This window comes from Polypterus senegalus, chromosome 13 (assembly GCF_016835505.1).
Source record: "Polypterus senegalus isolate Bchr_013 chromosome 13, ASM1683550v1, whole genome shotgun sequence".
Lineage (NCBI taxonomy): Eukaryota > Metazoa > Chordata > Cladistia > Polypteriformes > Polypteridae > Polypterus > Polypterus senegalus.
The window spans coordinates 73,439,771-73,452,353 of record NC_053166.1 but is presented as its reverse complement, the minus strand read 5'-3'; the positions used below and the strand labels follow the sequence as shown (position 1 = coordinate 73,452,353).

General features: G+C 36.9%; 1 protein-coding gene across 3 annotated transcripts in view; it reads right to left on the bottom strand.

The window, feature by feature from the left end:
- Positions 1-12,583, bottom strand: part of elk1 (ETS transcription factor ELK1) — a 150,157-nt gene that overhangs the window by 45,982 nt on the left and 91,592 nt on the right. Inside the window, exons 1-3 of one of the 3 annotated variants that reach the window (XM_039775544.1) lie at positions 7,381-7,423; positions 531-932; positions 1-147 (exon numbers count right to left, since the gene is read on the bottom strand). In XM_039775544.1, coding sequence (XP_039631478.1) covers positions 1-147; positions 531-863 — 480 coding nt within the window. In that variant the 5' untranslated portion in view covers positions 864-932; positions 7,381-7,423. Of the gene's footprint in view, positions 148-530; positions 933-7,380; positions 7,424-12,583 lie in introns of those variants that run through there. The other 2 variants (XM_039775543.1, XM_039775545.1) reach the window with 2 other exon arrangements.

Sequence of the window (12,583 nt, the reverse complement as noted above, 5' to 3'; positions counted from 1 at the left end):
CGTTTTGCTTTCAGCCTGCATGAGCTGTGGACTATGTACAGGTGAAGTTGAAGGTGATGGATGAGCCATGATCACTTGCAGAGTCACAGTTTCATCTAATATTCGGTTATCCAGGCAACTTGAGACATCTGCAGACTGAATCCGAACCTGAATATAACAAGAAAAGAACAGTTTAAAGCATCCAAGTATTTTAAAAGAATTACACATCAATACACTGCAAGTTTTTAATATTAACAGGCCTGTGTAAGAGCATGTTACAAATAAGGTTGAATTGGAGGCACCCTTAACAAAAACAACAGTGCTTCTGTCCAAATTCTATTTTGTTATATATGAGTTACTATACTCATTAATATCTTAAAGAGGGAATACTTCATGTACTATACACAGTATTAGACTGATTCACAAATTATGGCTTTGTTACACACTTGACTTCACTTAACATTAAACTGAATATTTGATGAGAAGAAAGAATTCTATTGAAGACTTTAATTGGAAGCTAATTAATCACACTCTACCCTTTAAGAATATACCTCTGGGACTGGTGCATCCACAACAGAAGCCTTGATAGGTTGCAGGGGGGATTGTTCAATTGGCTGAACTGGTTCAGTTTTTATGGCTCTTGCTGGCTTGCTTGGAGTCTGCAGAGACTGAATGGTGAAGGTGGAGTAAAGACCAGACCTCATATAGTCATTGCGGCTGTTCTTAGTTGTGGACCCAATGGCAGCAGAGGATCCTCCTCCTCCACTGCGCTGCTGTTGCAAGCTCTTGGACACTGCAGAGTTTCCATCACCAAGTCCCTTTGGTAAGTTCAATACATCCACCAAATTCTCCCGCCGCTTAGCTTCCTCTTTCAAGCTTTCCATGGCAACAGGCTCAGGATAAGTCACAAACTTGTAGACAAATTTTTGGCCACTCACTTTTTTGATGATGTTCTAGAAAGTGAATGAAATAAGAAGGTTCTAAGTTCTAAAAAGTTCTAAAACTACATGGTACTTTTTATTCAAGATTTTGTCTACATGCAATTAATCTTTCCCTGGCAGGATGCACTTTATCCATGCCTGATTTTGTGTAACTTAACTATAAAGTTGTTACAAGAAGTCAGTACAAATAAAAAAAGGAGATTCTGAGAAAGACTGGATTGTATGGATCTGGCAGAATATTTTGACTGATACAAAATACCCAACTGTTTCTATCAATTTCACTTTCTTTTAAATATTTAGTTAACAATATTGAGAACACTATATTATAAATAAGAACCTAATGATGTGTGTTACTATTTGTATACCATAACAATATTTTTAAGTATTTCTCACCAATCTTGGCAAATTCTTTCCATCCATTCATTTCTTCAAACCATTACTATCTCACCGAAAACCACAGACTACCCCTGCAGCACTCATGAACATATGTACTGTACACTCACTCATACTGGACCAATTTCCATCTATTCATCCATTATCCAACCCGCTATATCCTAACTACAGGGTCACGGGGGTCTGCTGGAGCCAATCCCAGCCAACACAGGGCACAAGGAAGGAAACAAACCCTGGGCAGGGTGCCAGCCCACCACACGCACACACACACAAACACACACAAAGCACACACTAGGGACAATTTACGATCGCCAATGTCGCATGTCTTTGGACTGTGGGAGGAAACTGGAATACCCGGAGGAAACCCACACAGACACGGGGAGAACATGCAAACTCCATGCAGGGAGGACCCAGGAAGCGAACCCGGGTCTCCTAACTACGAGGCAGCAACGCTACCCACTGCGCCACTGTGCCGCCCCTGGGCCAATTTGCATCCATCAAATGATCTAACATGCATGTTTACTCCTGTTGCTGATTCCTGACATTACGGTAGCTAGACTAAAACAATTAAAAACAAAATAATAAAAATGCCACAAAACAAACAGTCTCCTGTTTTTCTAATTTGTCATCAATAAATCTTCTAGGGTCCTCCCTGCGTGGTGTTTGCATGTTCTCCCCGTGTCTGCGTGGGTTTCCTCCAGGCACTCCGGTTTCCTCCCACAATCCAAAGACATGCAGGTTAGGTGGATTGGCGATTCTAAATTGGCCCTAGTGTGTGCTTGGTGTGTCGGTGTGTTTGTGTGTGTCCTGCGGTGGGTTGGCACCCTGTCCAGGATTGGTTCCTGCCTTGTGCCCTGTGTTGGCTGGGATTGGCTCCAGCAGACCCCCGTGACCCTGTATTTGGATTCAGCGGGTTAGAAAATGGATGGATAAATCTTCTATACACATTCAAACCACAGATTTATATACACTGGCAAAGACTAAAGGCCTTTAAAAACTAAAATACTCATATATTAAGTCATACATGCAGCAGTGCAGAACACATTCAGCACTATTTGACAATGTTTAAAATAGCCTTGTTTAGAGTTAACTTATAATTTAGGTTAAATAAATACTATCTATTCCTTTGCTTTCTTCAATTTCATTTGTCCAAGTGATGTAGAAAAAATGTGGGAAGTCAGAAATTACTTGTAGGAACCTGGATTGAATCAAGTAATGCATTAATTGCTAGCTAGCCTCAAAGCTATGCTCCACGTCAGTAATTTCACTCATAAAATTACATATGAGTCCCTTATATACTAACAGCTTATACAGAATATACTTCACCGTTTGTTTATCCAAGTTATAAATCTACATAATTAGTAGCTTGAAAGACTGGACCGAGTTAACCAAGCTAGAGACAACTAATTTTCTCAAGAAGGTCAATATGCACTGGTGAAGTAAAAAGTAGTGTTATATGCAGACAAAATCTTATTATGTACAAATTTGTTTTCAGTAGCAAAATAATTGGAAGCACAGGAAAAAGCAATATTTAAGATGCATTAATAACATTCATAGAGTTTTAATTTTTAACTCAAATGTACATTTATTTGATGCATTTTTCTGAGACAGAGTTCTTCAAAGTGTGTTTTTTATAATTTTAGTTTTATAGTTAAACTACCGTATATTATTAAAAAAATAGCTCAAAGGAACATGTACCAGGTATCGGAATACTTATGTGAAAGCTATATTAGATAAACCCAAAAGCAATCCAGATTAGACTTGGAATTGATTGGCTGGAAAGACGACAGGCATAGTTTAAACCTGGAGTGGAGGATGAAGAAAGATTTTTCATATTGATTCACTATTGTTCCAGAATTAAAGAACTTATTTAATTTTAAAATTAAAATCTTACTGATTCCTGATTTTTAAAATTATGAACAGCAAACCACTTTATTCTGTCAACAGTTTCTGCAAGCTGGTATGCAGTGTTTTTCCTTTATTCAAACATAATATTGCATACCTTTACACAAAAAAAAAAATCAAACGTTATCTTTATCTGTATACAGAACATTGTTCAAGTAATGATGATGATGAATATTCAGGTAGTCTTGAGCAAACGAAGATAACAATAATATTCTTTGTAAGGCATTCATCTTCTACTCCTATTATCATCACTCTAATTCACTGTTTTTTCTTAATATAAACTCACAGATAATGCTGGCAACCTCTTTATATTGTAAAGAAGTTGACTGTAGATCCTTAGCTATCACTCAATGGGCCTTTTTCACCTTCTTTAACATTGTACAGTGCATCACTGCAGTGAGTCCTGGGGAACAACAGAACTTAATCTCTTATGTTTGTGCTCTACCTTCTTAACTGTGAATTACTGGAGGTGATGGTCTTCAGATATTCTTTTTCTAGACCTTTCCAGTCTTATGAGTTTCAACAGCTACTTTTCTTACATCTTCAGAAATTTGTCTTCATCAGGTCATGCTGTACTTCAATTGGACTGTGTTATTAAGGGCAGGAAACTAAAACTGGATTATATTTCCATTGGGCTGGACACCTCAAACCTGCACATGGATTAATCTCATTAATTGGAACACCTGAAGCCAATTACAACTCAGTGTCACTCTTGACCTGGAATATTTAAACAATATATTAATTACAAATATGATTGTATCATTATAGCATAAGGAGTAGTAAATTACTTTTTCATTCTTTTTTATAGACATCTAGCAAATCTATTTTGTGGGTTGTTTTCTTCATTTTTTCATTTCCTTCTAAGAAAATTGAATCATATTAATAAAACCCTGATTTATTAAAAAAGAGATGTTATGTGAGAAAGCTGTGTAAAAAAAAATAAAAATCTGACTTTCTTTAATCTCCTTTCACTCAACATTCAAAGTAATCAACAACTTCCAGCATACATCCTCTACATAAAATATCTTTTTCTTTAATCCTTTTAAATGTCACACAAGTACCGATTGTTTGTTTCAAAAACACTGCTATTCTGTGGCCTCTAGTTCAGATGGGAACATTATTATTACAGATAAATGACTTCAGAGTAACTCAATACACTCAAAATATTGAAGCCGTAATCACTCCCTTTTTACAGATCATAATTTTATTTCATATTTTTCATCAGAATTTAAATCATCGTGTTCTGTTATTGTCCTGTGTCTACTTAGGCTAACGAGATGGATAAAATTACACAACTAGTCAAAAGTTTTAGAACATCTCAGATTTTCCAGTTTTTCTTCAAATTTAATCAGTTGAAATACAATGAATGACCTAAAATGAAAAGATAAGCAGTAAACTGCCACTGACTTAAATTTAAAGTTTAGATTAGCAAAAACTGAAAAAAGGACATATCAGAATATTACAAATGGTTCTTCAGGGAACAACTAAAAGGTTACAACCTACAGATGTACTGCAGCAATCAAAGTAAATTAAGCCTTGCAAGTTGAAGCAAACAATTTGCATAGGTGTCCAAACTTCTGTTGATTACTTAAAAATCTCTCTGTCTGTCTTAAAGCAGAGTTGGAACAGACTGTGTTACAACACCCTCTGAAGTACTACTTGGGCAATATTACTCTGTAGAAAGTAGTAAATTCCAATGATAATGGCAACAAAACTGCAATTAACACATGCAATTAGACAGAACATAATTACCCTTAGAATTGTAGGCCTTTCATTTAGAGAAATTGCAAATAAATAAATAAAAGTGTGAATGAGTATGGTGTCCTACACAATCCAAAAGCAATTGCAAACTGGAAAAAACTATGATGGGAAGAGATCTGGAAGACCCAAAGTCACAACCCAATTAGAAGACAAGTTTCTGAGAGTCACCATCTTGCGTGATAGGTGCAACCACAGTACAACCACTTGAAGCACAGGTTAACAGGGGTTGAAAAAAGCAAGTCTCAGTTTCTACTGTGAAGAGGAAACTTTGTGCTGCAGGTTTGACAGGGTGAATGGCAGTGTGATATAGTGGGTCCACAGCTGAAATGAAAGCCCAGTTTTTAAATAAATAATCGGCGCACTTGCAGCTTAAAGACGGGGCATGGCAGTGTGGCCGAAGCGGTTCCTGGACGCTATGTGAGGTGGGCATTTCCTTGCTTATGTGCACAGGTGAGGAATTGTCTGCATCCGGAATTGAAGCCGGCAGCTGCTAATCGCCATACCTGAGCCACGTACCCGTAATACATAGGAGAAGTGTTAGGCAGAAGGAAAAAAAAATGGTAAAGGAAAGGAAGAGGCGGAGAGCGAGAGAGCAGCATTAGGGAAAGAGTGGATGAGCCAGCTCACTGTGAAAGAGAGAGGTCAGCACGGTTAGGGGTCCCAGATAGAGCGCGTGATCGGCACTCATGGAACAGGATCGCTCCCACTGAGGCTTTTAATAAAGTGAGTACGATCGGGAAAAAGTCCGTCCTAGGGATCTGAGGGATGACTTAGAGTACGAGAAAGAAGACCGGAGGACAACCAACCCTGAGCAGTCAGGCAGACACTGGCGGAGGCAGCCATGACGGGGCTCGGTAGAATGAGGACCGTGGTGGCTGAAGTCTCGCTCTCTGAACATTGCTTAGAGCTGAAGAGACTGGGAAGGAGCAGAGCTTGGCTGGTGTGACCCCAATATTGTCAGTAGGATTTTAATCTCGTTTTAGCCTTGTTTTAACGCCTGAGATTTTTACCTTTTCAATGGATTATTTATTTATTTAATAACGTTTGAATGACTGCACTATTTATTTGAACACTTGTTTTTGGTTTTGACATTTTAAATTAAAGCACTTTTGCACCATCCCCTTGCTTTGTTGATGTCTTCACTGATAAGCTCATCCGGTGACATTACAGACAGTGTTGGGTTTAAAATCTCCCAAAAACAGAGATGGAAGCATGAAGTGGAACCTGCATTTTTACAGACAGTAAAAAAGCCATTCATTAAAGGACAAGATAGGGCCTTGAAATACCAACTGTGGAGTAATGCAGACTGGAAGAAAGGCTTATGGACTGATGAATCAAAATTTGAATCTTCAGTTCAACTTGCAAGGTGTTTGAACGCCATCCAGTTCGTAAAAGGATGGTTTCTCAGTGTGTGACACCATCTGTCAAATATTGAGGACGAATTGTGATTGTCTTGGGTTCTTTTCCTGGAAGCACCATGCAATACATTCTGCTTTGAGTCTAGTAGGTCAGGGGTTTATCCTACAGCAGGGGTGGGCAATGTCAGTCCTGGAAGGCAGCAGTGTCTGCAGGTAGGTTCCAACCCAGTTTCTTAATTAGAAACCAGTCTTTGCCAATCTCAGAAGTTATTTAATTTTATGACTTATTATTCTACAATGTTAAGTTCTTCTATTATAGATTTTTTTCTGTTCCAAACATATCATCCAAATGATTTGAAGCAATTTTTCTCTTAAGTGTTTTATTAAAGCAAATAGTGTGAATGCAGCTGTTTAAGACTGAAATAAACAAATAAAGTGTGGGTTCTTAACAAGCGAACAACTAAAATGAAGCATCAAAATGGAACAAAAATGTGCAGTCACTGTGGCCCTTTATGACTGACGCCACCCACCTCTGTCCTACAGCAAGACAATGTATGTCAGAACTACACATTAAACTGTGTATTTCCATAACAACTAAAAGAACTGAGGAATTCTAAAACTTTTGACTGATAGTGTATACATTATACTTCCAGCCAAAGGTGAAAAAAATAACATTATTGCTGGAAGCGAACATATCAAAAACATTAACTCATACAGCTTGAAAGGACTTGATGTACTTCAATATACTATATTCCTTCTTGATGCAGTTTATCTAAAAAGAATGAGATCTTTTAGGTAACTGATATTTGAACATAATTAGAACAACTTATGTGATTAAAAAGGGGGTAGATTCTCAGAAAGTTTATATTCAAGAATTCAAGAAATAACCAAGTCATCAAGACCAAAACAAAATACTAAATTGCTGCAGTGAATATTCAGAATACAATGTTGAAACCCAAAGATTCAATCAACATAGAAAGCATGAGGTAAAAGGTTAGTTATTATCCACAATTTTGGACAACCAGGAAGTACACAACACTGACCTTTATACCTTTGACCTGGTGATGTCATGTCTGTGCACTTCTGGTTGACCTTGCCTATCAACAGCATAGAAAAAATAAATGAAATGAACATAAAATGGAAACTCCCTTAAAAAAATTAAACGGTGTTATGACAGGGAACAGTGAATGAATTTTCAATATGTGAAAATGAAAACAAAATTAAAAAAATAAAGACATACATGAATATTAGGGCATACAAACTACCAAATGAAAAATAAAAACTCTACTAAGAATAAAAAAAAGAATAATTTTTATAAAAAGAACAATAATAAAGTTTGCAATTATTTATCTTGAGGTTTAATGTAATCAAAATTATATTTACCTTAAAAAAATCAATTGTAACATGGAAAATCATAAGTACCTTGCCTTGTCAAGTATACTTTAAAAGGTTGTTTTTTCAATTTACTGCAAACTGTAAGGATATCATATGATCATAGACCATTTTTACAAATTCAAGAAACTGTGTGTATATTTCAGTTTTATTGGTCTCAAGTAAATACACAATGAGGTGGGTGCGGTAAAATCCAAGCATTTCCACCAGTCTGCCAAGATCAGAAACATCTACTTGAAATACATACATGCAGTATATTTTAATTAACATCCTAGCTGCACAGCCAGGTAGCCTTTATCAAGAACCTTCCTGAGAAAATGCTCCTTCCACACAAAATGTTCTGAGTAAGTACTGCAAGTAACTTTAGGATAAAGTTAATTACTCTTCTTTAGCACTACTTTTTTTCCTTTCCCAAAATATGTGGTATCACACTACAGGTTTATCATAATTTAACAAACTTTATATAAGCAACCTACTTAATTTATTACTGTTTGGACAGGGAAAATAATATAAAAATGAACTAATTCATGAGCTTTATGTTTCTATCAATATCTGAACTTGTGCCCCAGGATCCAGGATCAGTACGTATGACAACAAAGAAACATATCACAGGTCAATATCATAAGAAAAACACATTAGTCTCTAGCCCCTCATTGTAGAAATTCAAGCTGGCAAATTAAAAATACATGTAAACTCATTTATACAATAATTGGCAAAGACTGTAAAATAAAAAATGCAACTGCAGCAGATCATCTAAAGTTTGTTTATTGTTCCGCTGAATTGTAGACATAATTGTTAATGCTTTTGTGTTTGCTTAAGAATTACATGAATATTTTAATAATTAGTTAAAATAGAAAGTGTAATAAGCTCTGCTATACTGCAAGTGTAAGGAATTGCTTGGCTGTGCATGTTTGTTTATAAGAGAAAAGAAACTGTTAAATATAATTCAGAACTCATAATGCATGTATGGTTTCTACAGCTATTTCAAAGTTATATAAGCATGTTACACTGTTTCTAAGTTATACAAACATGTTATACTGTTGGCCACTGTTTATGGTGTAAGAAGCGTAAGCTAAAGCAGCTGACATTGGAAACATGAGTTTAGAACACTGCGGTAGGCTGGCGCCCTGCCCGGGGTTTGTTTCCTGCCTTGTGCCCTGTGTTGGCTGGGATTGGCTCTGGCAGACCCCCATGGCCCTGTAGTTAGGATATAGCGGGTTGGATAATGGATGGATGGATTTTAGAACATGAACTTCAGATAATGGCAAAGAGCTTTGTAAGATAAATAAAAGAGCTGATCAAATAGAATACTAATTAGAAGAAGAAAAGAGAAAAGGAAGCAGAGACAGAAGAAAGCAGAAGTAGGGGAAGTAAATCCAAGAACACCCTGAGTTAGTGCTGACTCTTCAAGCAGTGCAAGAAATGGGTCGCCTGGAAAGACTCAACCTATAGCATTAAGAGGTTGTATGGTGTTCACACTTTATTTTGCTTTTGTTTATAGACCTATCTATTCAAGTAATGTTTAAAGATTAGAATTTATTAAAGCCTGTTTTCCTATTATTAAGAGTTTAGAATTAAGGATCAATGTGCTTTGTTATTAGTTTTAGAACTATTACCTGTTAAAAGCTGTTTGTAGGTCGCAATTTATATTAGAATAAGGGCTGCTGTGCTGCTGCCTTTTGTGGCCTGCCTGTCTTTTCAAATGCTATGCTTTGAACTTCTGTGAGTCAAAGAGATTGTGTTCTCTAAGCCTACTGAGCAAGCAGACTTTTGTTTTGGGAACAAAGCTGCTGAGGCTTACAACTGAAAGAAGACTAAACAAGCTTCCACAAGCTTCATTTTAAGAAAATTAAGTAAGCTTTCACATTAACACATATACAGTACATATAAACATTTTAGACGCCATTTAAATTAAGTTACCTTGATCTATAAAAAGAGTTTAAGAGTTGATTATTAAAGCATAGTGTTTTGTCTCTTTTAAGTGGATGCCTGTGAGCTCAAGGCCGCCTGCTTCCATTCCCAGCAACTCAGCCTCTGTGCTGGCAAGTCAGAGATAGTTAGCAGCTGCACGCTGCTGTATATCAGCACAGCTGCATATGATTTTAGCCTTAAGGATGTTGGTGCAACTAGCAATTATTAGTTGAGCAATCCATGGGTCCTCCTGATTCCAACGTAATGGTGGGAATTGATTAACAAAAATGCCATTAATCTTTAGGAATAAGAACATGAGAATTTTGGGTAATTGGTTGATGCTCACCTGCAGATGGCAAATACGTCCTTCGAGCCAAAGTAATTGTTATGAGAATGTGTCGACTTGGAAAGAAAAGTTGTTATAAGAAGGTCTACAGGACAAGGTAATGGTTGTGACATGGCCAGATTGTTATGAGAAAAGGTACTGAGCAAGGTCATTGTTATGAGGAACCATGTGAGGCAGGGATATTTTGAGGTAAGAATTATAATAAATATGAGGTTCACCCAGAGCAAGGGGCTTATTTCATTGAACTGAAACAGGCTTTAAATGCTCTGCAATTGTTTTATATTGCTTGCAATAAAGTCTATTCTGACTGCTCATCCAGAGACTCTGCATTTTGTTTCTGAAGAGGTTTTCTCTACAACACTATCTGCATAGGCCAATGGGAGCTGAGAACAAAATTCCTTTCTTATCTAGGTAAATAGCAGTGAGGTTAAGGTGCACAATCCCAATAGAAAGATACAGTGATGGTCATACCTGTAAAAAGTCTGAAGAAACTACTGACAAAAGGTAGTGAGTGGCCCATAGTCCTGAATGCAAGTGCAATGCAATTTTGAACCGTTCATCCCCAATGGTTGGTAAAGGTTAAAAATTAAAGTAGTGACAGAGAATTAAACATTATACTGAGGGTCTACATTAAAATAAAATCTGTACATTTGATAAAGGGAATTTATGTTTTAAGGAAAGGTGTCCCCAAAGGTGTTTTCATGGTAAAAACAATGTATTATGGATATTTTGCCAAAATTAAAAATTTGCTTCTTTATGTTTTTTTATTTTCACAATAATAAATGATGAATGGCTCTCCAAGAATGATACAGAAGAAAAAAATAGGTCACTATCTCAAAGAATGGATAAAAGCTTTATCCTCACAACTGTGAAATCTCTGTGTATTTATGTTAACCATTTCCCTGATAAAAGAACACCTCTTCTCCGACTTTTAATTTTTATTTGGAAATTTTATTATCTCACACAATCTAAACAGTACGAACTGCATTCAACAGAGCATACCAGTAAAAGTAATAAAATTAACTTCCTACCATTTCTTCATCATCACATATAATCAGGCACACTGATGCAATTCTAAACATCACCGATGCAGAAAAGGCAATTACCTTAGCAATTCATAATCCACAAACTCTAAGCCATCACAGGTTAAATTTAAATGTTTTCACACGCAAAACAGGCAACTGCACTGGCTGTTTAATCTAGCTGCTTGTTTCTGAGTCAAGAACACCTCTCTATTATAAAAAAAAAATCCTGGAAAGGAAAAGCAGGGCGACGATACGTGATCTTCTTGGAAGTTCTCAGAGGAAATTAAAAGACCCGCGAGATGCATACAATATCAAATAACACTCAGTTACGTAACGCGGGTAGCACATACAGATCCTGTGCTCTCAGCACCTATAAAGCGTATAAGGACAATGCGTTCTAGATGAAACGTCAACGAAAGAAGAAGAAAGAGCAAGGCAGAGAAAAGAGACCCAAAAGCGTTGGAGAGAAAAAAAGGCAGATAAGAGATTATGAAAGCAGTGGAATTCGAAAGGCTCAAACAAACGATAGCTCGATACACATGCAGAGAAAGGTAAAGAATATGAAAGCAGTACAATTCGAAAGTATTGTAGCATCCCTGCCAGGTTGAAGCCTTTTTTGTTTTAAGTGACTGTTAGGTCCAATTGAGGGAGGGCGGAGTACAGCACAGAAGACTGATAGCAGCGCAATGGCACCTACTTAGTGGCAAAAGGACGGCTGCTGTACAGGCTTTGAAATGATCGGGCAGTGAGACAAGCAGAACAGGCAGCTCGCCAGCAGCAGAAAGACAGCAGATGATCTGACGGCATCTCCTTAGCATGCGTTTAGCTGCACCCCCTTCACAACGCAAGCAGCGTTATACGTCCTGCAAGAAAGAGATGTAACCACGCCCGGGGCTGGAAATAAAGTATTAAAATAAAAGTGAAAATAATGCATATGTAACAATTCCCAAGAAACTAACAATCTTTTAAAATTGTATATCTGGTAAACCAAACACTGGGGTGGGCGAGCGAAGTGAGTAAATGAAAATACAAAGAGGAACATCTCAGTTTCGAAACAGGATCCTAGCACAGTATCTTTCTCTATTTTAGCAGGTTTCCCATCTTTTTGCAAACCGAAAAGCATGCACAAGCACATGTGTTTACTGTATATATTTAATACTTGTATTTGATTAGAAGGTTTCATAACACTTAACAAATAAATAAAACACACTACAAATTATGGAGAGTAATATGATTAAGCAAGTGGGTACAGAAAGTAACATTATATATATATTGTCACACACGAGCGAGTAGGGAGCAACCATTGGGCTTGACAGAGCGTGGAAAACCGGAGAGGACTACTACAGACTCCCTACAGATTTCATTTTTTCTCCAGCCGTCTGGAGTTTTTTTGTTTTTTTTTCCCCCCTGGCCATTGAACCTTACTCTTATTCGATGTTAATTAATGTTGATTTATTTTGTTTTATAATTGTGTCTTTCATTTTTCTATTCTTTAATATGTAAAGCACTTTGCGCTACTGTTTGTATGAAAATGTGCTATATAAATAAATGTTGTTGTTGTTGTACTAGACA